Below are 26,381 nucleotides of genomic sequence, written 5' to 3'. Positions count from 1 at the left end.
TCTTCTGTTTGGAACTACTTTTCCTGTTGGGTGGGGCTGGAGCCACTCCCTAGATTCAGAACACTACCAGGAACTCTTTTCTTACTTAGGCGTGGCTGTGGAAGGAGACACCTAAGCACTACAGGAGGCTATTTAAACCACACCCGGTGGATGAATCTTGCTTTGCGTTATTCTGCAACCTCTGCAGCAGAACGCTCATCGTGTCTTCTGCATCCGGTCCTGGGCCTAAGGAAAAAGGCTTACCATCCTGAATCCAGTCTTCAGCAACACCAATAAAGACAAGAAAGAACAGGTTAGCATTCCGGCATCTGAAAGGCAAAGGCTTACCATCCTGAATCCAGTCTTCAGCAACACCTATAAAGACAAGAAAGAACAGGTTAGCATTCCGGCATCTGAAAGGCAAAGGCTTACCTACTCTTCGTGCGCTCCGGAGGTCTTCACACTGCATTCCGGCATCTGAAAGACAAAAGTTTACCAACTCTTCGCACGCTCCGGAGGCCTTCGGCGCTGCATCCCGCATCTGAAAGACAAAACAAGGTGCGTTTAAAGACATTGGGGAACTTTAATACTCACGTGCCATTACTCCTTTCCACATCTAATCCAGTGGGTATTCCGGCACCCTGCAGCCGCTCCGAACTCGTACCTGCAAAATAAAAAGACAGTTAGAGCGCATAGTGAAGCAGGCAACAAGCGCTTACTTACGTGCTTCCAGGCGCTTCTATTCATCACACGGGCTCCATCTTCAACTCACTTCAGCCCGTCATCCGCCATCGCCGGAACCCTGCAAAACAAGAGACATCATTACTAAAGACTTTAAAGACATTTGAATGACTCGAAACTTACCGTTCGTGCAGTAAACGACAGACAGCAGTCCTCTGAAGTCAAGAGGCCTGCGCTACCTATCCAGTGAAGAAACTGGTTACAGCACCCTGCCCCGAGGCAGATGGAGAGCTCGGCATTCACTTACCTAAGGTGAGAGCAATAACCTTTGGGGGTCTACAGGAGAGGAGAAGAGGAAAGAGATAGGGACACCCCAATAAACCCAGTTCATTAACCCCATATTTTCTATCTGCAGACATCTTACTCTACACGTCAGGCATACAGTGCACAGAGGTCCAGCCCAAAGAGCCAACCGGGTGCTACACATCACCTTTGAAGATACGGTAGTCGCCCAGTCAAGACCGGCGCCTCTGCGAGAATCAGGTGAGCGTTACAGGTGTTGGGAGGGAGGTGGGAGCAGGGCTAGTTGAAGATGTGTAAGGGCTGGTGGGGGCCCATTTCTTTGCGATGTGTGTGTGGCACCCCAGGCCTTACACATTGGAAAAATAAACGAAGGCACCTGTGGGGTGCTTAAATCAATAATTAAGTCAAAATAATACAGTGAGGTGGTTAAAAGCTGCAGATTATCAGTAGGTGTCTGTGTCATAAGACTGCCAACATGGGGGCAGCTGCTTGGGGGCTCATTTCAACTGCAAAAGCTGAATGACCCAGAAGCCAGACCGGGAGACCGACAGCGCAGTGGGTTTAATGGCCCCCACATTGGACTCGCTCACTATCCGCTTTCAAAACTGTCATCCAGCCCCTGCCGGGCTGCCCAACAGAGCTGTGGCCAGATGGAACAAGACACAGACATTAAATGGGGCCTGGGCTTCGCTGTTAAAAGGCTCTGAAATTACTGGCATTAAACATTTCGCTGTTAGCACCTGCTTTCATAAACATACATTTTTAGGTAATTGAAATTGTGATGTGGGGTTAGCACTTGCTTGCCAGTAGAGCGATTGGAAGGGTAAGGAGGGGATAGGAGACCACTCATTCTCCCAGCAGTCCTTAGGTCTGGTGGTTCAGGAATGAGTGCGAGAGTTAGCTGCTTGTAACATTGAAGCTTCATCAGAATAGTCCCATTCGAATGTGGAAAGATATTAGATGTGCCCCCACAAGTAAGTTTGCCCCTCCCCCACAGGCTCCGAATTTAGGGTCCCTCCCAACATTTGAAATGTTAGTCCCACTCCGTCACCCCCCCGAAAATTTTACCTAGGTGCACCTCTGATGCCATGACCCCACCCCTTAATTAAGTGGCCCGCAGGTCTGCTAAATTTAGGGGTGGGGGCTGGCGCACACACTCACATACAACACTTTCACCCATGCATTCATCCACCAGTCACACAACTCCTTGCATGCACGCAAACATAAAACCAAACACAGCATTGACACCAACATAAACATACAAGCACACATTCATGCACATATACATACTCATTTAAATACACATATATACTACACATGTACACATTTAACTTAAAATAAAAAACACCTTACCTCCATGCACCCTTGAAAAGCCCCCGCACAGACACGGGGGACCGGATGGCACTCACTCCGCCACGTGGCCATGCTGCCTGACAGAGAACTCCTCTCCTATCAGTCAGCGTGGTCACGCTGAGCAACGTGAACACACTGGCCCTCATTACAACTCAGGCGGTAAGGGGTTTACGGCGCGGTAAACAGCGCCGACCCTTACCGCCTGAGTACGAGGTCCCCTAGCGCCATGGCGGACTTAACACCTGCTTTTAGCAGGTGTTAAAATCCATGGCGCTAAGGAACCATGGAGTTAATTACGCCACCGTAATTTACGGTGGCGTAATTAACGCCTTCCCCACTCCCATTATGCCCTATGGGGCAAAAATGGGAATGGGGAAGGGTAAATGGGGATTGGGGACTTACCGCCCCGCCAAGGTCGGAATGGGGCGGTAAGTCCGCCAACCACCATGGCGTAAACGTAGTTTATGCCATGGTGGTAAAGTCACGGCCCAGGCGGTAACTTACCGCCTGGGTCGTAATGAGGGCCACTGACTGACAGGAGAGGAGTCCTCTCCTGTTAGGCAACATGTCCACGTTGTCAGCTGAATAACAGGAGGCAGCAGAGCTCACTTCTGAGTCCTGCTGTCTCCCATTATTTTGCTGTTTGTTGCGGAGCCAAACGGCTTTGCAACAAACAGCAAAATGATTTCAGGGGCAGAGAGAAGACAGCACAGTCCTGCGTGTGAACAATGGACACGAGTGGACTGTGCTGACTTCTATTTAGGAGAGGGGGCCGCGAGGCCCACTGCAAGCGCGAGGCCCGGGGGACTTTGCCCCCCCCCTGCATCCCCTTGTGACGGCCCTGCCCCTTTGAACATTATTTTCGGGGCCTCTTTCAGTTGGCAGTCCACTGCTGCAGAGCACAGAGCTGTTCGCTCAATTGTGTGTGTACAAGGGAATATTTTAAGACTGTTGAAACAAGGCAGCAGCCTCATACTGTCAGGGCTACTGGTGGCGTGCCAGAAAAGCCTGTTAATGAGTTCATCTCAGTATCCCTTTATCAAGACACAAGCACAATTACGAGACGTATCCTAGCGCACTCGCCTCGCCCCCTCTGCTGGCCAATTCCGTGTACTGCATCTACTGCAGACAGCACGCGGAGAGGCTTAAAAGTAGAAACAGTCCTCGCCTTTTTCCAACGCACATTAGGAAAGAAAATGATAAGCAAAGGCCAAACAGCAGGAGCTGAAATGCCCACATCATGTTAAAACTGGAAAATGTTCCTGTCAAAATAATCACACTATAATGATTCCAGCTTCGTAGTGTACCGAATTCCATTAACGCAAGTGCCATCTGGCAAGTTGTGTGAAACGCGGTTTAAAGTTTGTAGAAACATTTTGTGCTGACTAATTAGTATTGCATGCACACGTCAAAAAGCATAGGTATTATGCGAAGGTGCTGGTTACAGGTCATTTGGTCGAAAATAAATGGTCGATAGGACAAATGGTCGACGCAAATTGGTCGAAAGACAAATGGTCGAATTATTTTTTTTTGTATTTTCACTTTTTTTTTTTGGGGGGGGGTTCCCCCAACCCTCTTATTTTGCTAAAAAACCCTTTTTTTTCCTAAACGAAAACCTGAAATATATATATATATAAATAAAATAAAAAATTCGACCATTTGACTTCCGACCAAATTGCGTCGACCATTTGTCTGTCGACCAAATGACTGGACAGCGAAGGTGCTAGCTAGTATTTGGTGTTAATGCAAAGGGTCTGTGGAGGAGTGCAGTTCCCTCATTCATTACATACACAGAAGATGCAATGAAAGGGCCATAAGCCATGTTCCAATGTGCCCAGACAAATGTACAAAGAGGGGGGGGTGTGCACGCATCTACTAGCAAATGCTTCATTAGCATGTGTAAATGTATATAACAAAATGAAAACAGATCAAATATGATATACCATGTCCCCTTCCGTGCCCATGCTGCAGACCCTTCTGAAGTTTGCTCTTTGGGTTGTTTGTAGAGGGTAGAAAGGAGGTATAGCAGAAAGCAAAGCAATCTATCTCTCTCTTACACACACAGACATGATGGACACGCAACACCACTATTATGGTGCACCAAAAGGCGAAACAGGTCTGGAGTTGGTGTTCGTCTCATGCAGAAGGGATGTGACTGAGCAGTTTGAGCTAACTGCTCCTTTTGGGGTGTGGCAAAGCCTGATTTCCATATGGTCTTTCCCCTTCTGTATTGCCTTGGCAGGGTGCAAACGATGGTCTGGAGGTTTGGCCAGAGCAATTCCAGATTTTAAGATTAATTCAAAAACTTCCAGCCATCACCTCTTTAGTTTTGCTGTAGTCGCTCGGAGTGGGCCGGGTAGGCCAAGATGAGTTTCTACTGGGCTCAGGGACCTAAGCTACAACTCACTGATGATGCCCAATGAGGCTGGATCATATCTGCAATTGCTTGTGGTCTCCTGCAGAAGGGATGTGACCCAGCAGCTCAGGCTGGACTGCTCTTTTTAAGGTGGAACCAAGTATGATCTGCATACAGTCTTTCTCCTTCTGCAATTGCTTGGCAAGCTGAAAACGATGGTCTGGAAGGTCGTCCAGAGCTGTGCCCAGGGTTTTGATTGATTCAAAGCCTTCCAGCCACAACCCTGTGGTTTTTCTTATTATCCTCCTTCCACACAGTGATGTATTTTTCCCTCTCTTGTCTACAGCCTTTTGTCTGTCTCCAAACTCCTACAACCTAATTTCTGAATCACTAACTAGGTCCAAACTCTTACCACAACCATCTTCCCCAAATGCCCACACCTTCCCCTTCCTCGTCCCTTCTTTATATTATAGCAGGTATCCCCTTTGGCCAATCTAGTCCGTGTGAGCCTAGCCATCCACGTGATCACATGCAGACCGCAGACAACTAGCGTCTGCAGCAGGGCCCATGATAAGCTTAGTCAGTGTTTTAGAGTAATTATAGTTTCTGATGAATTCTGGACCCACATCTTGTGACTGGGCTGAGGGGTGCACTCCCCCATACAAGGTCACCGGTTTCCTGGCACAATCCTACAAAACCAATAGTGCTTTTTTCTGACATGTCTCTGTCTCCTGTCCATTGACGGGGTCTATGCGAGGGTGACCAGAGGATCCTCTCCACAACATCCCAGACCATCATCCACTAGCTAGGAGAGGTCCCCAGCATCATTGGTCACCCTGCTGGATGTCCTCAGAGTAAGGCAGGCGTCTTCAGCACAGTACATCAACGTGGACATGATGGTGGTAGCTTGGATAGCGATGGCAATAAATGAGAGGGAGAACAAGTTAAAACAAATTGAAGAGTCATAAGGAGCAGAATAGTGGGAGAAAAGAGGGGCAGACACATTTAGTCTACCTATTCAGATCTCCATAATTCATTTTTCAAAGACAATTGGCTCGTCAAATTTGCATCACACATTCTAGGATTGAGATACAAGTGGAAAGAAAGCGGTGAGTAGTGGGCTGGCAGAAATAAAAGAGAATGATGCACCAGTGCAGGGAGAAAGGGCCATCCAATCTCCAACCTTCTCTCCACATCATCATTTTCAAGCATACGGTTGAGGGGGAGTTGACGGCCAAAGAAAGGGGAAGGTGTTATGAAGAGATCCAGTTGGGTCTATCAGCACGATATTCTGCATGCTGATGGTAGACTCTCCAGCATTGAGAAGTAGCAGTGGTGTGATCCACGCATGTATTATGTTATTTTGATTTCTAAGAAGCATACAAAAAAGTCAGCTGAGTGAGGATAAAGGTGCGACATACCTTACAATACTCTGCTTCTGCGGGTCGTAGAGGGCCATGAAGAGTTCTGCGTCCTCTCCTATTCTGCATACAAAGTTCCTCACAAAGACATAAAGGCTGTGCGTTGGAGATGAGGAGATCCGAGATGACACGCTGAAATCCGTTTGGGCGTTAGACTGCAAAATAAAGCATGGCACGCTCAGCCAATGGAGTGTCCACAATTCCCAAATGAAATCAAATGAACATTCATCGGCCGAACTGTCACATTCCGTACAATGTCCGAGAGAATGTGCTATGCGGCTCTCCACTGTGCTGTGAAACCAGCATGCTCAATGGCCCACTGTTGGGTTTACACTGGGCTGATCAGGTGGCTTGGAAGTACTATGGGCAGATCCAAAGACCCTGCCCAAGTCAAAGAATACAGTGGGATGGCTGCAAGCCATGGCCCAATAGAGTGAGGGTGCCAGAGGCATATCCAGGAATACGATATTTGCAGTGCAGGAAAAATACATTTCTGTTATGGTTTCCAAATGGCCAACGACAACTGTTCCGCCACCATTGTAAAGTACGAGTAAGTTAGCCATCGCCATGCACTGAACATCATGCCACGTATTTAAAACCATCTGACATGCATAAGCAAACTTTGAACTGGACTTCAACAAAAAAAATTACCTAATTAAAAAGAATGCATTGTTTGCCTCTGTTTTGTGTGAAGAACACCACAAAAATACATTTTTGGGGTCCATAAATAGTCAATGTACAGCCTTAGGGAAAACGTGTTTTATGTAACACAATAATTACTCTTCGAGGACAAACTCAAACATAGAAATATACTAAATGCAATGTGCATGAATGAGATCACCAACATTTGAACTTACGCATCACATGCTTTTGGATCCCCCTCTATGCAATTTGAAATGTTCATAAGGCGGAGGGGAGTACTGAAGAGTAAGATAGGGCTATTCCCATTTGCTCTTTAGTTTTCATAAATATTACACTTTGCAAGTGGCCTTTGTTAATGGAGTCCCCCTGCTCTTTAGCAGGTGCTAAATTCAGATCATAGGAATCCATTATTTTACTCCTGCATGAAAATCTCTTGCAGGCACTAAAGAGAGCGGGGGCAGGGTGTATGGGGTCAGAGAGAGTGGGGCATGGTGGGTGGGGGTAGAATGAATGGTGACAGGGTGGGAGGGGAGTAGAGGGAGTGGGGGCAGGGTGGATGGGGTAGAGATAGTGGGGCAGTGTAGGTAGGGGTTAGAGAGAGTGGCAAAGGGTGGGTGTATAGAGAGTGGGGGCAGGGTAGGTGAGGGGTAGAGAGAGGGAGGGCAGGGTGGGTAGGGGTAGAATGAGTTGGGGTAGAGTTGGTGTGGTTAGAGCAGTGGTAGGTTGGGTAATTGGGGATAGAGAGAGTTGGGCGTAAGGTGGGTAGGGAGAGTGGGTGTGGGTAGGTAGCATGGGTGGGTGTAGGGAGAGTAAGCGTAGGGAAGGTGTAGGTTAGGCAAAGTGAGGGTAGGGAGGCTGCGTGGGGTAGTCAGACTGGGGGCAGCGAGAGCGAGTGTTGTTACAGTGCATGGGTGCCCAATTGTACGTGAAAAAGCCCAATATTGCAACCTTACAAATCACTGCACAGCTGGGAAATGGAAAGCTCCACACACGACTTGCTTCTTACAAAGCTGCTGTTTTGAGTGAATATTCCTGGAAAGGAATGTAAGCTGTTCATTGAAAACCTTTATTTCAAAATCAAATTTGCCATTTGTTTTCACAATTCCTTATAAACATCCTTTATAATAAAAGGCTAGATGTGGGTTTGTCCGATGCCGTCATGAGCAGTAGAGGCTGCCCAAACGGACAGAATGCTCCTCTAGAGGGAGCTGTTGCCTTAGGAAATACAGTGGTCCAATGCGCATAGCTGCTCATGTTGTCACCGCTAGAGCGAGCGGTAGGCTTAGGATATATGTGGTCCTACTGTGTTAATAAAAACCTGCACTTTGGACCGTGTACACGGACGGGCCTGTACACTAGTATGGATTATAAGAGATAAAGTGTCCTCAACTATGATTTATGAGGCTATTGCAAGGTCAGAATTCCGTAAACTAATAAGGCATTTGGCCTTGCTCCTCGTGCCTCTTTATGGTCACGGAACCCCTCTGTGGCTTCCGAAAGACTTCGAATTTACGATTGGTGGGACCTTACTAGAAATTTAAAAAATAGGGTTTTCTTCATCGAGCGCAAGGGGACCTGTTCATGTTAGAAATAGCAGGGGTACTGTGATTTTGCAGTAGTATGGAGGGGGGCCATGAAAGTGAGGATGGTCTAAGTGTTTGGACCAGCGGAGCGGGGTTCAAGCTAGCCTGTCCACCCGTCTGGCCTGCGAATTTTCACAGTTTACCAGATTTTTAAAGGGGTGACACTCGAATATAAATGTGTTACCTGCGGTACGCTTTGAGCAACGCAAACAGGACGCCATAGACCATACTCTTCAATGTACAGCATCCCATGTTTGAGCCACTTCTGTTTTATTTGTAAAGTGCACTGCTGCTCCTCGGAGCTCGGTCTGTGCATTTTCTCTCTCATTCGGGTTGCAAGATACCGGTGCCTCTGCTCCTGTCTCAGCTATAAACGCTGCAGGATAAACGGATGCCTTCACCAATCCTCTGCAGACTTTCCAGGTAATGTTTCAAACTCACAGAACTGATGCATGGTTTGCCGTTTGCCGGGCAGCACAATTAATGTTCAACGTGCCAATCTGAAAAGGGCCCCTCACTCTTCTGTCAGGGGGGCAGGAAAAATGCATTTCGTTTATCCCTGGAATGGAGCCGTGTTCTGTTGTCGCCCCTGGAAACAGAGCAAACAGGGCCAGCAATCCATAACAACAACCATGTCATCTCATAGGGCAAACCTTCCTCTTCAATGTTGGAAAAAAGATTCATTGAAAGAGTGGCGTGACATAATTAAACATTATGGGGGTCTCTGACTTGGAATGCCAAACCTTGTGTATCATCTTCGTAACTCTCACATACTTCACGGCATACTTAGAACAAGGGTCGCATACCGTTTCTTCCTTTATGCGCTCTGTAATTTTGTTGGTAGCCTCTTCGTGTGCATGAAACAGGCTGATGACGCTAGTCTTATCTGGATCCAAAATATTGCCGTCTTCATCTCGAACAATTAAGTCTAGCTCCAGTATCCTGAGGGGAACAGAATGAACAGCATGAAATCATCCAATTAGGTCATTTTTCATGAAAATGTCTATGAAATGTGAACAAACAACTTGACAAATTCAATAACCAAACAGCAGGACCCAGGCAAGAGTCAAGCAGATGAAATCAGCTTCTGGGGGTTCAGTGATGCTGAGAAAACAATGTTTCATTAGCACTGGCATAAAGGCACATGCAGAGGGAACTTCAGTGAAGGGGGATAAAATGTATCACATTGCACGTATAGGCATGCTCTAAATCCAGAGGCCGGAACATGTCTGGGGAGGCTTGTGGTCTCGTGCAGAAGGGATGTGTCCTAGTAGTTTGGGCTGGACTGCCCCTTTTGGGTTGGTACCAAGCCTGATTTGAATATGGTCTTTCCCCTTTCTGTAATGGCTTGGCAGTCAAAGAACAATGGTCTGGAGCAGTGGAGTAACATTGCTGATAATGTTGGGAATGAAAGTGGTCCCTGCCAAATGAGTGGGACAAAATGGTGTGCCACAAAAGTTGGAGTGGACAAACCCCTTGTCCCCCTCTAAAATGACATCCATGGTCTGGAGGGTTGCCCATAGAGATGCCAGAGGTTAGGAATAATTCTAAACTTTCAAGACATTACCTCTTTTGTTTTGTTGTAATCACCCTGAGTGGGACGGGTATGCCCAGACGTGGATCCTGGGAGTGCTGGGCCTAGAGACAGAGACATTTTTATGGGAGGGCAAAAGGGGCACTTGCCCAGGGCCCCCACCTTGGAGGGCCCCCCACAAGGCTGCCTGATCTAAAGTAAGATTCCATTGTTAACCAAACTTAGATTAACACACGCCAGGAGATTTTATGGAATGCTGCTGAGGCGCTAAAACTATTGCCTATCTGTGTTGACAAGTACATTCTGCCTTGATCAATAAAGCATGTAATGCTTTCTGTGTTCAGTGTGGAATACATAGTTTGTGCATTCAATACGGCACAACCTCTGTAGCATTCTTTCCTTCCTGTGGGAATTATGTTGATCATGTGCAATAGCCAAAGTTGAAATCTATATTACTAAATGGAGTGCCACAATGGTTCAGAAGTTAGTGTTTTAAGCAATCATTGCAGAGATATCTGTTCATCTGAACAATTAGAAAAACACATTCCAGCAAGGCTGGCTGAACCTTTCCTTTGTCTGAAGTTTATGAACACACCTGCATATGTACTTGGTTTTGCAGCATAAGAGGTGCTATTATCAGCAATGTTCCTGCACCAGATACGGGTTGCTATAAAAACTAACATGTCATTCGTATGGTGAAGGTCTAGAAATTGGTTTGTTCATATAGGGCATTCTAAAACCTAGGCAATCTCCTCCAAAGATGAGCATAAACTATTAGTCCAAGAGTTGAATAAGCATCCAAATTCAATACTGTGGAACCAAAGTGTTCATGATTGTATCCTGGCTTTGCCAGCAGACGATACAGTGATCCTGGTCAAATCATATCATATCTCTTGCATTACTGTGCTGTCTTCTGTGAGGTTTGCCTTCTTGCATGCTGGTGGCATCGTTTAGCTCATTACTTGATATTTCTTCTTATGAAGGCCATTTGAGTGGAAGCGGTGCTATTCCTATTGCAATGCGTCATATGTAGCGAGCTAACAACTCTTGATCATTGCGGTGTAACAAACACAGATACTCTGCAAGTGAATGCTGTTGTTCATTATACTGCGACATCTACCAGAGGTTTTGCACTATTGTAGTGAGACAAACTATTAACTTGAAATTGATGACACAAAAGGATATTCATTTTCCAAAATGTACAGAAGCTGAAGTCTTCTGTGCAGTCTTGTGATTTAGCTAGGAGCAGCTGGGTGAGCAATAATTACTACTATATGCCTGCTTATGACCGCTGAGGACTGCTTTGTTACGCCTCCTCAATCAAACAATTTTACTACTGATCATTTGAAAGTAAATACATCTTTTGCTTTTGCTAGTTTTATTAGTGCAGTGTTTGTGTGGCGTTCTTGCCCCCGTTACGTAAGAGCATTTCAAAAGATGTCATAATGAAAAAGTCACGAGGGAGAACACGTGTGGCTCTGGAAGGCCAACCAACCAGCATTTTGTTTACGTTTCACTTAGATTTCTTTAAGTTGGGTCTGAGCACTTTGGGAAGGTCATTCCAGAGGTTAGGAGTGAAGCCTGCAAAAGTGATGCCCATGTGAGACCATCTTATGTACTTGGGGTGATTCAAGAAAATGCAGGGCTCTAGTCCAAAACAAAATAAAAAAATAAAAGGTGGGTGACGTGCAAGTGTTGTCACTGGACGTCAAGGGGAAATATGAACATTTGATTCAGCTTGTCTTTTCACGGTTGAAAAAAAAAACACACACACGGCAAAAAGCATTTGCCAGGAGACAGGTTTTCAAATGACTTTGATGACTTGCATAACCACCCAAATTGCGCATAACGAATGGCATTTTGTCCTTCATAAAATCAACACACACACACAAAACCGAAAGAGGTTGTTTTCTTTTAATAGTGCTTTTGAAAGCGTTAAAAGGTGTACATGTTTTAAACTACAAGAACCTATACAAATGTTTTCCCTGGAACTTGCAGTACCGAAATGGGACATTTCACCTTTCGTTGTTTGTTATTTTTCATCACGTTATATAGTTCAGTGGTGAAGTGCCAGGCCTGCAAACTGACGACTGAGGTCGGCTTTAATTCAAAAATTCAAAGAGAGCATTCAGTGTTTCTCATTTTAGCTTGGGGGGGACTGAGCCCACCCTCTGATATAAGCGGGTGGACTCTGTCCACCCGCGTGTACCCCCGACTTGAGCCCTGATCTATTTATTCATTTATAAAGCGCACAAAGCCCCTGGGGATCAAGGCTCTTTTACAGATCCAGTTACACATACAAAGAAGCGGTATAAGTGTTCATGGCCATATTAATGCATCTCATCATATGTAATTATGCGAATAGACACGTTATCTTGAAAGCATGGGTAGGGCTCTATAACTGACAGTTATGCTAATGTAGCAAAAACATGATATCATTGAAACAATAGAAAAAGCAATATTAAACATCATCTTTTGAATCTTAATCCAAATGTGCTGTGAAGAAAAAGAAATGGCAGCTGTGCTTGTAACATTTTCAGTTTAATAGTGAACACACACTAAGGAGCATATCTGGCCCGTGGTATGCATTTTGAGTCTTGCATGCATGCTAACACAGTTTTATTAAGGAAACTAGTTGCACTGGTTGACATTAGTGGTTAATCATTGTCAGTAGCAGAGTAACACGCGGAGTACATATTTAAGAAATGCCAAACTTACTTGTTCCCATAATCAATCTTTGAAGTAACCTTCTGTTTCAATTCTTTCAATTCATCTTTTGGCAAAGTTCCTGACAAAAGTTGAGCTCTCCATTCCATTAAATCATACATCATAGAACGCACTTGCTTAAACTTCTCCGTTTTGCTTGACTGCAAGTAAAATCAGCATGTTAAAAAATGTCACAACATATCATTACATAACATCGCCCTATATTCACCTATTGATGCAACCTCTGGACTGTGCCACGTGGAGAATTCTCATCCCTGTGCCTAAGGACCTCCATCATTCACTGGTGTGGGCGGGATAGGGCAGGGTGTTTTCCAAGCGTGCTGCTTTTTTGTTGCATTCTTTTTTAGAATATTTCAGGAGCCATCACCCTCCGCCCCCCACACACACCTCCGCTTGGTGTTCTCAATGTGCATGTGCAATCACAGCAAGTGTCATTAACTGGTTTTGGTACAGGGTGGAAATAAGAAAGGCAGGATTCCCCTAGAATGTACTGTGTATTAAATGATGTGTATACTTTTTGGGAGAATCGTTATCTCACAATGCCACATAATGCATGACTATACAAAACGCACACGATGAAATACTGCTGCAATCCTTCAGTAATTACATCATAACCAGTTATAAAAAATGTGGCAAGCTCTGCGATCACTACATTCTCCCCAGCCCAGAGTGCACACAAATCCCATGGGCCATATCCTTCCTATGCTATGCCAGTGCCTGCTGGCACTGGCATAGCACAGGGCCCTTAGACCCATCTTCGTTTGGCCAGTCCTCACTTCTTACCCAACCCAATGCCCATCCCATGCTCTGCACCCTCGAAGCATCCTTGCAACTCAAATTAAGGATCTTCCCACCACTCTCTTTACACAGGGCGACAGTCAAACTTTTCACCCTACTACTTAGCTGGTGGCCATCATGCTCCTCACAAAGAAATGATTTGCGTCAAAGTCGCTGCCGTGGCAGCCAATCTGTGGCTAGTTGCACTCCACTCCCTTACCTCTCCCTTATATGGCAGCATGCCATATAAAGTAACACAATCCCAAAATCTGCACTTCATGGGCATAAAGCAAAAACAGGCCCCACCAAACTAACAAAAAAGAAAAAAGAATTCCACAATTGACATTTTATAAACTTCCCACCTATATTAAGGCGTAGGGTTTGGATCGAAGGGGGATTTACCCCTGCCACAGAAACACTTTCATGTGAAGGGGTGAACTTGGGGACTTAGCCACCCTAGTTTCCTTATAGGGTACAGAATATGAAATACTCAAAAGGTTTTATTTTCTCCAGTGCTGTCCCATGGCTTGCACTGATGCTCCGACAATTAGCATCCATTTGTCTGTGGCAAGCGCATAAAAGGCACAGGCATCTTTGAAGCTACAAAACCTTTTGAAGAACCATCTCTCCAGCAATATTAGATTAATTAACTGTCAGCAAGATGGCCATCTCGATTCAGTCAACAACATGCTTGTAATTTTCTGACTGCATGAGAATGGTTTTAACATCCCTAATGTGATGGGTCGAGCACGGAGGTGAAGATGTGCTGCCATGAGTATGAGAAACACCAGCAGGAAGCCTTAATCCTTCTTTACAGAATGTACACCAGGCAAAAAGATCTGAAACTCAGTTGAGTGCAATTCAGTAAACCTGGCATAATTTAGTATTTTTGAAAGTAAAATCTCACAATACACGTATTGAATGAGATGGGTTGTTTTAGTGGCAATGTTCACACGCTTTCCCTGTCCCCAAACCCACTGGAAAATGAATGTCTCCTTTGTACTGCACACACACATGTACGGCCCTTACCTACACCCTAAAATGCAATTACAATAAAATGAATTGCCGGGGATGACAATTTTGGATCATCGTAGAACAAACGAGTCACACGGCAAAACAATACAATACTGGTTCATCTAAAATGCCTTAAACTACATTGCTCCTTTTTATAATATCAAAAGAAAATGCATCAATTCTTGACTTCCATTTGTATTTTTAAAAAATACAGCAGAACCCTTAAACGTACATTATGATAAAATTAAAAGTGAACCCATACTTCCACATTTGGGACTGCCCTAGATCTCTCTAAATATTTCTGAGCACCAGCTGCAATAACCAATCAATGCATCTGTGTCATGTGACTCTCTTTAAAAATTCAATTCCCACCCAGGCAGACTCTTTGAAGGATCATTTTTTAAGCACCTCTAATGTGCCTGTTAAGGGTCTCGACACGTCTGGGCACTGTCGCTTGTTTTTATACATCCCCTCAATACTTCACAAATCATGTGTTGGTCGAATTCCATCCTATCAATTCTGGTCACTTGGTTCAGAAAGTCTCTAACTCATCTATCAGATCTTTCACAGGCTGGAGTTTTAGAAATAATATTCAGATTGTCCCTGTACCTACTCCAACGAGTGACCAATCAACTCACCAATCTTTCAGTTCATTTGTCTGTTCTTCTGAATCAGCTCACATCTGTGACTGCAAGTTGAACAATTTGGAGTTACATTTAAAAAGATATTGAACAGTGAATTAATACCTTATGAAGTATGTTAATCTTTAACTTCTATCTTGTACCCACTGAGCTGACCTATGTTTATCATCAGATAAATTGCCTGCTCCTGTATTGTGTGAGAGATATCCCTAATTTTCTGATTCTTTTGCTCCACTCCGCAATCACTGGTACACTAAATCATTTTGGGGGTATTATAATCTTCCAGCATGCGAGTTTTGTCAGGGTTCTTTAGATTAACGAGACTGCCATATTGGCGATTCTCACATGTCTCTGTTGCTATCCTCACTCGCACATAACAAGATGAATACTTTCATCCTACTGTTTTAGTTCACCCCTTCTTCGTTGTGCAGATCCCATACAGTTGTTGTTCTTGTTTCCAAACAAAGTTGAAATCACATTATATCAGGGAGAGCAAAGATTCATTAAGACTGTTCAGCAAACATTCTCATCTCCTTTTAGCTCTCCCCAGATCGAAGATTTTCTGTCCTCTCATAACATAAACTCTGATAAGGAAGTCAATCTCCTGTTTCTCATTTGTTCAAATGTGCCCTAATCCTTCCCGTAGTGTTTCCCTTGTTTATAAATTAACAAATAAAAAAGATCGCAATTTTTAGCATTTATGGACTCTAATTTCCAATTAGTGTGAAATTAGAAACGGCCTGGTCTCATTCGCAGGCTAAGGAGGGGCACAAGTCTGTAAAAGCAACACCTCATTGTAGTGCGGCTAACACTATTATCCAAACCAAATTCTTCTAACAGGGTATCATCAATCTAGATGACTCTTTGCTGCTGTACGAAAGTGTGTTGATCCTAACAAAAGGGTATCAGTGTGGCCTGTTCACTGGGGTAGTCATCAAGAAGCTAGATATGATGTTTTCAGACATTATAACACAAACCTCTACACATTTTGTTCCTTTATGCTAGCCTTACTCCATGCTCGTCTGGATGCATTAAGTCTGATAGTTCTGACTGATTTCTATCAGTTTCCTTACACACCTAAAGCCTATATATTGTTGGGATGATGTAATTCAAGCCAAATACATAAAGGCGAATTATCTGTGAATCTGTTGCTCACTGCAAGTTCCCCAATCAGGACCTTATCACACTCTTATTAAAAAAGATGGTAAGCTCACTGATCATGTTCTTCCTATAAATAAGGAACTTTATTAAAAAGTCTGCAGCATTGCAGATGGAGGCCCATATAAATTGTTGGGAGCTTCTCAGGCTCTAAAAGCTAGGCTTCATGCAATAACAAAACCCTAATACAGTCCCTCACCAGATGGTGTATGATGGTTTCTGTATGCACTTGCATGATCCAAATATTCACAAAGCCTAGTAGGACCGCTTCATGTTTTGCTCATCTTCTGTTATCATATTCCATTGTCCTGCTGTTCCCTTCCCTTTGCCCTGTGGGCGCTTTGAAACACAATTTCTTGATGTATAAGTGTCTTAGAAATGACCAATGAAATAAATAAACATAAATACAATACAATGTAACTCCCTCGCCTGGGCAGATACAATGGAGGACTGACAGACATCACCAAGTACACCAAATGTGCTTTCAATTGTATGTGTATCTATTTGTAGCACAGGGATGTCAATTTCGAACAGAAATGACTTGCAACAACACAAGTTACAGATGGTGGAAGGCTGTCCGTACAGTAGTACACAGATGAGAACAAGTAGTGAGCCAGTTGATGATGGTTTAAAAAAATTAGGACATATACCAGGGACAAAACAAACAAAATGTGTATAAGAAAACAGGTGACTTAAGAAAGGTAGCATTAGAAGTAGTAATTACATATGCAACATTTGTGATAAACCTGAGGGTACTCTCACATCTACTTCCCCGGGATCCTCTGTTCAGATGGCCAGGGAAGGGTCATCACTTTTGGATCCTGAGGGAGGACTACCTGAGTGGAGGGTTCTTGGGGATTGCAGAGAGGGTGCCTGATATCGAGACATGGTATCCACGCTCTCCTGACAGTATCCTCCCCTACCCTCCTTTACACTTTATGGAGTATTGTCAGTCTTATTACCTTGACCCTTACAACAACCACTTTAGTACTACAGGGGAGGAAGGATAGCTATAGGGCAATACATTTGTCTTGGAAGCAAGACAACGCAGCGCTACACAGGTTTGAATCCTGATCCTGCGATTAGAAACCACTTGCTTGTATTAAGCGTGTTATAAAAGAACAATTATAATTATAAGAAGAAGAAGAGGCAACTAGGAGTAATACAGATTACCCATTGCAAACCCCACTTTGGTACTGTGATGAAGACGAGATGATCAGAAGCCCCAGCTATCAGGGTCAGGTAGGTCACTTTAATAAGTACAGGCAAGGTCAGGCAATTGAGGGTAATTCAAATCACCTGCAGCCCATTTATAATCAGGGAGTGTATAAAAGTTGGGAGCAGAAGTGAAGGAAGAGGCAACGGCAGGAGCAGAATTATAAGCAGCAGGAGACTCTTAAGGAGAGGTAGCGGTAGTGGTCTAGGAGGAGGCAAGATGCTGGCAAGAGACCCGGAGGCAGGAGCCACGGGAACCAGATACAAGATAATAGGAGTGCAGGAGAAACACTCCAAAGGTTTGGAAACCATTAAGGAAATCCATTGAGTAATGAAATGCAACACAATATTGAAAAAGCCCATATCGAATGCTGCAGTGAATGGAAACAATGTATTGAACGAAATAACACTGAATTAACATTTATTGAATACTGAACTAAACAGAAACAATACATTGAAAGTAATAGGGCAACCTTTGAATAATGAGCCACTACCTGAACAATGTCTGTCAGAAAGAGTCTGAGGCTTCGGCCTTACGGTTGAATGTGGCGAACACTTTGGCAAGAAGGGTTGAAATAGCACTCCTAATTGAAAATTAATTCTGCTATATTCTTGATAAAGGAACACCTCAAGAAATATTTGAACTTGTAAACCATTGGACATAAGCTGGGGGAAACCTATGGTTGCGTGACCTGTGATGAGTGGACTGTGCGGTCTAACACTGCGCCAATACCAGAGGCCACAAAATGGTTGACAAGTGGTGAGGGGTGAGAGGTGTGAAGTTCTGATGATACTAACCAAAGGAGGGGCCAAACGGACTCAATGTTTTTTCAGAGAACTTGTGAAGAAACTATTATGAGAGTGACTCTTGGGAAAGGGAATCCTGAGAGGTAAAGTTGGGAGAAACAGCATTGTATGAACTTTTCTATTGCATTTGAACTTTGGGAAGGGAAACCACAAAATCTTCCTTTTGATGTTAACTCTGCTATTTACGTGTCTACCGAAAAGGATTATAGAGTTGGTACAGTCCTGTTTGAAAAGAAGCCATATTGGAACTGTGCTATCCATTAATTGAAGAACGTTAACTTCATGGAAATCTGAACTGATATTCTTTAAACATTTTTGGTTTTGGAACACTGATTTTGATTTAGAACATGCCCCCACAAGTTTTGTTATAGTTGTGAGGACAGCATAGCGTTATAGCACATAGAGTTTAGCTTTTGGACTTCCTGACGTAGACTTTAAATAGTTCCGTTAGGCAGGCAAATCCCACCATAGTATCAGGTTAGTTAGGCATTACACGATCCTGAATATTAATAAAGTTGTTGAAACTACAGTTGCGTTGTCTGTGTCATCTCTCTTGGTACCATGTCTGTCTCACAAATCGCATCATTAAATGTCACTGGAGGCAGTGGTGGGGTCAGGTAGGGAGGATGGGAGAGACGGCAGAGCAAGCTCCCTCTTTAGCAAGTAAGTGAAGTTTAAGCCGAGCTTTGAAAAGACCCACACTTGGGCTGGCTTTGATTGTTATGGGCAGTGGGCTCCAGTGTAGCAGGGCAATTAGGGAGACAGAGCGGAAGCAAAAGGAGGCATAGGGAGGGTATGGGACAGTGAGGTTGGGAGTAGAGGAGGATCAAAGGGAACGAGATAATGAGTAAACTGAGATACAATCAGACAGGTACTGAGGAGCAAGACCATTGATAGCGTGTATAATAGGAGAAGGAACTTGAACAGAGAGTGGTTGTGTATGGAGAACCAAACAGCATGTTGTTGGTAGGTAGAAGTGGGGAAGGATCTGGGTGGGTTGTAGAGAGTGTGTGTAGCAAAGTTGAAGACTTTGGGCTTCATTACGAGTTTGCCGGTCCGGATACAACGGTACTGGTAACATTACTGGTACCGTTGTATCCAGACCGGCAAACTCTGAGTTGTGCTTGGGGGTGCCTTTCATTCCACCAGGTCTGACCTGGGGGAATGAAAGGCACCTGCGAGCACAGCTTGCCTGTAGCACCATCACGGTAATGAACTGAGCCGGTGCAACGGGCATCCCCATTCCAATTCAGTCCAATAGGGCTCAATTGGAATGGGGATCACCCGATTCCGGCACCTGCGAAAGGGCAAATACCGGGTCCGGCAGGGCCGGAATGTTAGGCGGGATATCATATCGTGCCTCCTTTATTGTATATATTGGCCTAAGCCCAGACACTCTGCAAAGAAATCCGTGTTGCAAGGTTCTGACCTTAGATCGATCTAGTTGCCATTTTAGGTTCATCCGCCATTTTGATTCTCACTCCAAAGTCACCCTGTGTTCTAAAATGGTGGACAGTGTTCTTCTGTTTGTAACTTGGCCGTCTTGACCTCCACAGACAAGTTAATGCCTAAACTGCCCGTAGGCCAAATGTTAGGGTCATGTAATGAGACCTTGTCCTTCGTTGACCTGTAGATCAAGGATTACCTGTGCCAACGATACTGATCCGCGAGCATATATTGAGTATAATACTGTTTAAATACTGAATGTGAACACTTGTTGAACTGCATTGTATAAAACATGTACGAAGGCTTAATGTTAAATCTAGAGAATACACTGTTGCCATTGTGACCTATTTGTGAATGTACTAGGAATAATCTATACACATATGGATGTATAAATTAGAAGTGAACTCGGCACGAACCCCTAGCCCGAGGAATCATTAACCTGTAGATGGGATGGACATCATGTTACAAAACTGTATAAAAGAGCGAAAGTTGTGATGCACAGTCCCACTCACTTCACACACCGAAAGGGCTGGTATTCGCTGTGTTGTACTGAGGGCCTGATAGCAATCTGATACTTTGTCCTTTGAAAACTGTTCAGTTATTGAATAAAGATCTGTGTATCTTTGTAAGCCTGTGTTGGTGAATTTCCTTTTGGGGTACTCAGCCTCGATATTCTCTTTTTGCTTTCACAGGAATACCCTGGAAATTGCCCATTAGCGGGTGCCAGACCCTGTTCCAAGTTTGGAGGTAGCCTTGCCGGTTTCACCGGCAAGGCTTCCTCCAATCTTGTAATGAGGCCCTTTGTCTAGAGGCATGAAGGAGTAAAGGGGAAGGAGAAGTAGAAGGCTTGAATGGTAGTTCAGTTTGCTGAACAGAAGAGCGGCGAGTAGAGTATTTGTAGAGTGGTTAGTAAGGAGAGGATGAATTTAGCAAATGTTGAGGAGGTTAATACGAGCAGCAGAGGCAGACTTAGTGATGAAATGTTGCAGTCTTGGGTCGCTATCAAAGAGGACCCCAAAATTGCAAGCCTTGCGTAAAGAAGCAAGAAGGTCAGGTGGGAAGGAGAAAGGAAAGGGGAAGGATGGCATTATAAGCTGGGATAAGGATGACTTCCATTTTTGAATAGGTCAGCATGAAGCAGCATAGAGCTATCCATTGATGAATTGCAGTGAGGTAGTTAGTTCACAATCATTTCAGAGATGGCTGGAGTGAAGGTGGGAAAGGAGAAAATTATTTGAGTGTCATCAGCAAAAGATGATAATGTAAGCAAAGAATCAGGTGAGTTATTCTAGGGCAGAAGTATAGAGGGTGAAGAGCAAAGAACCAAGGACTGATCCATGGGGGACATCGACAGGGAGTGAGGTGGGATCAGAAGTTTGCAAGTTCCAAGAGATTATAAAGGATTGATCTTCCAGGTAGGAGGCAATCCAGGAAAGAGCAGATTTGGAAAACCCAAGGTTGTGGAAAGTGTGGAGGAGTTAGGAGTTGTCAACAGTGTCAAAAGCGACGGAAATGTCCAAAAGGATCAGTATAGGAAAGACTTTGGAGTGTGAGCGTTAGAGAGAAAGTTGAGACATGCATGAGTGCAGTTTCCCTGGAGTCAGATTAAAGTGGATCTCCAAGTCCATTATCCTGAAGGTACTTAGTGATCCAAGCGAAGACCACCCACTCAAGGACTTCTGAATAACGGGGAAAGAGAGAAACTAGGTGGTAGTTTGTTAGGACGCTTGGATCAGGAAAGTCATACAATATGTATGCCATTCTTTTCTCTACCCTACACGCAATCTATAGATTTATATACTTGTTTGATTTGTCTTTTTTTTGTAAATAATAGTTATGGTGTCACTAAAACTGTGTTAATGTTGTTTTATGATACTTGCAAAGGAGGGCCAGTTAATTGCTAAAAGGTCACATGGTAATGCAGTATAATTAAATGTGTCAGTAGAACGAGTCTAAGTAGTTCCACTCGCATCTGAACAAATATACCTCAATGTGGAAACACAGTCATATAATGGATGCTTTAAGGAACCTGAGGGAGTCCTCCCTTCTTCCTCCCCATCATCCTCTGCTCAGATGACCAGGGAAAAGCCATCACTCATGGATCCCAACCCTGAGGGTGGAGATGTGGGGGAGGATCATCTGGGTAGAGGGGACTTGGGGAATGGCAGCGGGATGTCCATGGGTGAGATATGGTATCCCCCATTTCCATTCAATGATGAACCCTTAGTCCCATCTGCATTCATGGGATATTGCTACCCTTTTCCCTCTGACTGGAAAGACACTAGAAGATATCATAAATATGGGAACACTAGGAGGAGGGTGAAGAAGAGGAGGTGCACAGGTCAGACAGTGTATCCCCCTTTCCCTTATGAGAATCAACGTCCTCCTCTGTCTCCCCCTCCGTTTATGGGCTGTTGCAAACCATCTCTCCTCATTTTCCATCATTCAAACCACTATGCTACTGGGACGAGGAAGAGGTGACTAGGAGTAGTGAACACTATTAAGTCATTTCACCACTCTAGTACTGAGATGAGGAAGTGGCCTGCAGACTGCTGTAAAGGGTAGGAAGGTCCCGAGTACTCCACTAATTACGACCAGGCAATTGACATGGACTCACACCTGCAACCTGTCAAGTGGCTACAGGTGTACAAAAAGTTAGAGCTGACATGTGGGAAGGAGCGACCTGAAAGAGAGAGCCCTGGCCAATCAATGCGGGCCTGGAGGGAGAATCCTGCATCCCAGGAGGCAGCCTAAGTGGGTCCTGCAGGAGCGACAGCATACCGGCAGACAATTCCAAGGAGCTGTGGAGTCAAGCACTTTTCTTTTTTCCCCTCCCTCGCACTTGCACAATCTGAATGACACCTGGCCTAGTAAGATCGTTGTCTGTCTTCCCTCTCTTCCCTCTCCCTTGCCTCATCACGCCTTGAAATACTTGTGTATAGGCGCTTTATAAATGTCATATCATATTATATCATAAGTGTCATATCATATCAAGGGCCAGGTGGGTCGTGAGAAGACCACAGGAGTGGGTGCCTCATTGGTCGGAGGTCTGCAGCCAGAGCTGCAGACACAGAAGAAAGAAACAAAGACACAGACAGCATCCACAGGGATTAAGTAGAGCTGCCAGCAACATACAGAGAGTAGGTGAAGTGGGAGTGGGGTTTGCAGTTGGAGGAAAGCATATAAGCAGAACAAAGGCAGAGAGACAACTGCCCAGAGGAGACAGCAGGGACCGGTGAGTGAAAAGGGAAGAGCACTCGAACCGGGGCACTCCTCAGGGCTGTGGGGAAGCCAGATGAGATGCCAAATGAGATGCTGAATGAATGAAAAAGTATGCACAAGATTAAATGAACCGAAGGCAATGGGTTGAGAGGAATATTAAGAACAATATAAAGTGCAAGCAACAGAGTAAATTACAAACGTTATTTAATACTGAACTAAATGCTGAATGAATAAAAAAGTATGCACAAGATGAAAGGAACCGAAGGCAACGGGTTGAGAGGAATATTAAGGACAATATAAAGTGCAAGCAACAGAGTAAAAGACCAAAGTTATTGAATACCCACCTAAATTAAGGCTGTTGGCAAAGCTATGACCAGATGATAAGATAAGTTTGTGTACAATGCATTTTAATGAAAGAAAAGCATGAAACAAATGAAATACAGTGGAAAGCAAGTATGAAACATTGCGAGAAAGTATAAAAGAAAGGTGGTGAAGGAACAAGAACACCACAAAGTGAATTGTAAGCAAAAACACATTGTGACAAAGTCAAGAGACTTGCAGAGAGCCCAGGCCCAGTGTGGCAAGCCAAGAGGCTGGAAAGGAAAAGCCAAGTGAATGTGAACCATCACACAGGTACAGATACAGAAGAACCTGTGTGGGCTGAAGAGCCTAGGGTCCCTAGTTGCATGATCTGTAATGGGTGGATTGTGTGGTCTGACAACTGTGCCTAGACCATGGAAACCCAATTTGTCAAAGCCAAAGAGGTTGCTGAAGCGAAACAGGAGAAAACAATCTGATTGAACTGTTAAGAGGCCAGAATGTGCAAACAATTTATCTGGAGCTTTTTTTTTATTGAACTTTTAAAGATTGAGAATAAGTACAAGTTGACTGTCTTGAACTTGGGGAAGGGAACCCAGAGACTTTGTGGAACTGTCTTGAACTTGGGAAAGGGAATCCCAAGACTTAGTGGAATTGTCTTGAACTTGGAAAAGGAAATCGTGAGACTTTGTGGAACTGTCTTTAACTTGGGGGAACAGTCTTGAACTTGGGGAAAGGAACCCTGAGACTTTGTGGAACTGTCTTGAACTTTGGGAAAGGAACCCTGAGACTTTGTGGAACTCTCTTGTACTTGGGGAAGGGGAGCTGAAAAGTAAGCCGGGAGCTGGAAGAGGCTCAGAACTTTATTTGGAACACTTTTCTTGCTGACATCCCTACACATTGTTTAGTTTCAGTTGTGAGAACGATTATAGGTTTTGGACACAGACTGACTTTGAAGTTGAACTTTCTGACTCAGGCTTTCCTTAATTTCTTTAGGTAGGGAAATCCCACCTTAGTATAGGGCAAGTTAGGCCTTCAACCATCCTGACATTTAAGTTAATAAATAAACTTTGAATCTGTTGTCTGTGTCTAGCGTCATGATGCCAGGAATGGGCATTTACCGGGTAATTACGGACTTGCCGGACCTGTTATTTGCTCATTCCTGGGCGCTGGAATAAATTGTTCCCCATTCCCATTTGAGCCCCATAGGGCTCAATGGGAATTTGGAAGCCGGATGCACAGGCACTGTTTATAACGGTGCCTGTGCATCCGACATGCTGTGCTCGCGCGTGCCTTTCATCCCGCCAGGTCAGACCCAATGAAAGGCACGCGCAAACACAACTCGGAGTTTGCCGGTCCGGATAAAACGGTGCCGGCAAGCTTACCAGTACCGTTGTATCTGGACCAGCAAGCACGTAATGAGGCCCAATGTATAATTACACTAATTAAATTATAATTAAATTAGACTACAGTTACATTATTTATGTTTTCAAACCTTTAGACTCGGATAGTGAGGTTCCACACTAAGGCAATATTTCATGGTGTATATTACCACTGCTTCAATTAACCGGGTCAACAATTTGAGCACTCATTTCCTCAAATTTCTTTTTTCACCCAGAGTACTTTACTAAATTCATAAAAAGAACAAATATAAACATGCAGTATCATATTGATGTCTGAGAAAGATATCGAAATTCTTTTTATATTTGAATCTTTCACTCAATAAATGGCAAAGGACATTGAATTTAGATTCATTATTCATCCAGTTTTGTGTGGCCATCTCTGTACCAACCCACAGTAGATGCTGAAGCTCAACCCTTTCAGTATTAAACCCACCTACACAGAACGATAGTGGGTGCCTAAACATTCAGCAATGCCATTGATATAATTACATTAAAATAGAGTTTACTTCTAATTGTGTTCCTGTACAGACATGAGTGCTTAAATAAGACACAGAGGGTACCCTGTGCAGAGAACACACATCCATCCTGTACCAGAGTTCCTCTATTGCAGCCATAGACAGGTAATAACTCATGCCGCAGAAACAAATACAAAGCTATAGATCTGCAAGTGCTAATAAAAAAAGATGTTGTTGTAACAATGGGTCACTGCTTCTTGACCACTACTTTGCTTGAATATAATTTCTGAGGAAAGCTTACTACAGCAACAATCACCTGCATAACACCCCACTTTAATGATTATATGTGCATAGGCTAACAAATTGGTTTATCACATATTTCAGCACCGTGGAATTATATAGCAATTCAATGGAATGGCAGAGGAAGTGCAAACGTTAACTTTAAGTGCTAAATCTAGGAAGCAGCATTAAGGGTGGATAAACAGCAGAGTGATGGTTACCAGCAGTTGGACGCCTGTCAGGATAAACCGTACTTCTGCTTCACCAGTGGGCTGGTGTGAGGGATGCGAGGTGCAGAGGGATAGGGTGCAGTGTAACTGTATTCGCGGTTCACTGTGAAGTCCATATAATGTAGTGTGAGTGCTGTGGGATTCAGGATGAGCGCTTTGGGGTGAAATTGTAACGAAGGAGTAGAGCACAGCACGGGTTCTTTGTGTTGCAATAAAGTAGATTGCCTGTACTGTGGAGTGTCTTGCGAGTGAAGTGGGATGCAGTATGTGTGCATTTAGAGCAGATTTCTTGTGCTGAGCATTGTATCATATGCCACTATATTTACCAGATAGAGCAGATAGGATTCCAGCCTGGTGTGACAAGACCAATACCTTGGCCCTGTCACGAGGGGGAGAGGGAGACTCAGCACAAAGTATCCAAGAGAAGGATTTGACCCTACAGAACAACACAGAAACAGAAGGGACCTCAATTCCCAAACCCCACCTTGGTGCCAGACTGTTGTCTTGCAGTATAACAGTGACTCGTGCCATGCCTAAAATCCAAAGTGCTCACCAAATTCTCTATTTTGTACAACCAGTATTAATCTAAAAGCCCTTCAGCACCCTTTGTGTCAGCAGATGGCGTGAGACCCATAACCACATGGGCTTCTACGGCCAGCCTGATGACTGTGTCATTGGTGGCCTAGACGGGCAAGACAAGAGAAAGAAATACATTGCGCATCCACTTGCCAGAGCGTACGGAGTGTCTCAGCAGCAGCCCATCTATAGCACCGGGGGCACCACAGCCACTAGACCACCAGAGGGAAAATGAAAGGGGCACTGATCCCAAACCCAAAA

The 26,381-nt window shown here is 44.3% G+C and overlaps 1 protein-coding gene across 2 annotated transcripts in view; it reads right to left on the bottom strand.

Annotated features, from left to right (window-relative positions):
• The window catches only part of DOCK2 (dedicator of cytokinesis 2), a 2,833,934-nt gene that overhangs the window by 2,538,766 nt on the left and 268,787 nt on the right, over positions 1-26,381 (bottom strand). For both annotated transcript variants that reach the window (XM_069654309.1, XM_069654310.1), the window contains exons 6-8: positions 12,571-12,719; positions 9,125-9,260; positions 6,094-6,248 (exon numbers count right to left, since the gene is read on the bottom strand). In XM_069654309.1, coding sequence (XP_069510410.1) covers positions 6,094-6,248; positions 9,125-9,260; positions 12,571-12,719 — 440 coding nt within the window. The remainder of the gene's footprint in view (positions 1-6,093; positions 6,249-9,124; positions 9,261-12,570; positions 12,720-26,381) is intronic.

This window comes from Ambystoma mexicanum, chromosome 3q, assembly GCF_040938575.1.
Source record: "Ambystoma mexicanum isolate Mex_15411 chromosome 3q, UKY_AmexF1_1, whole genome shotgun sequence".
Taxonomy (NCBI): domain Eukaryota; kingdom Metazoa; phylum Chordata; class Amphibia; order Caudata; family Ambystomatidae; genus Ambystoma; species Ambystoma mexicanum.
Note: the sequence above shows the minus strand (reverse complement) of the source record. Positions and strands in the feature narration are given on the sequence as shown.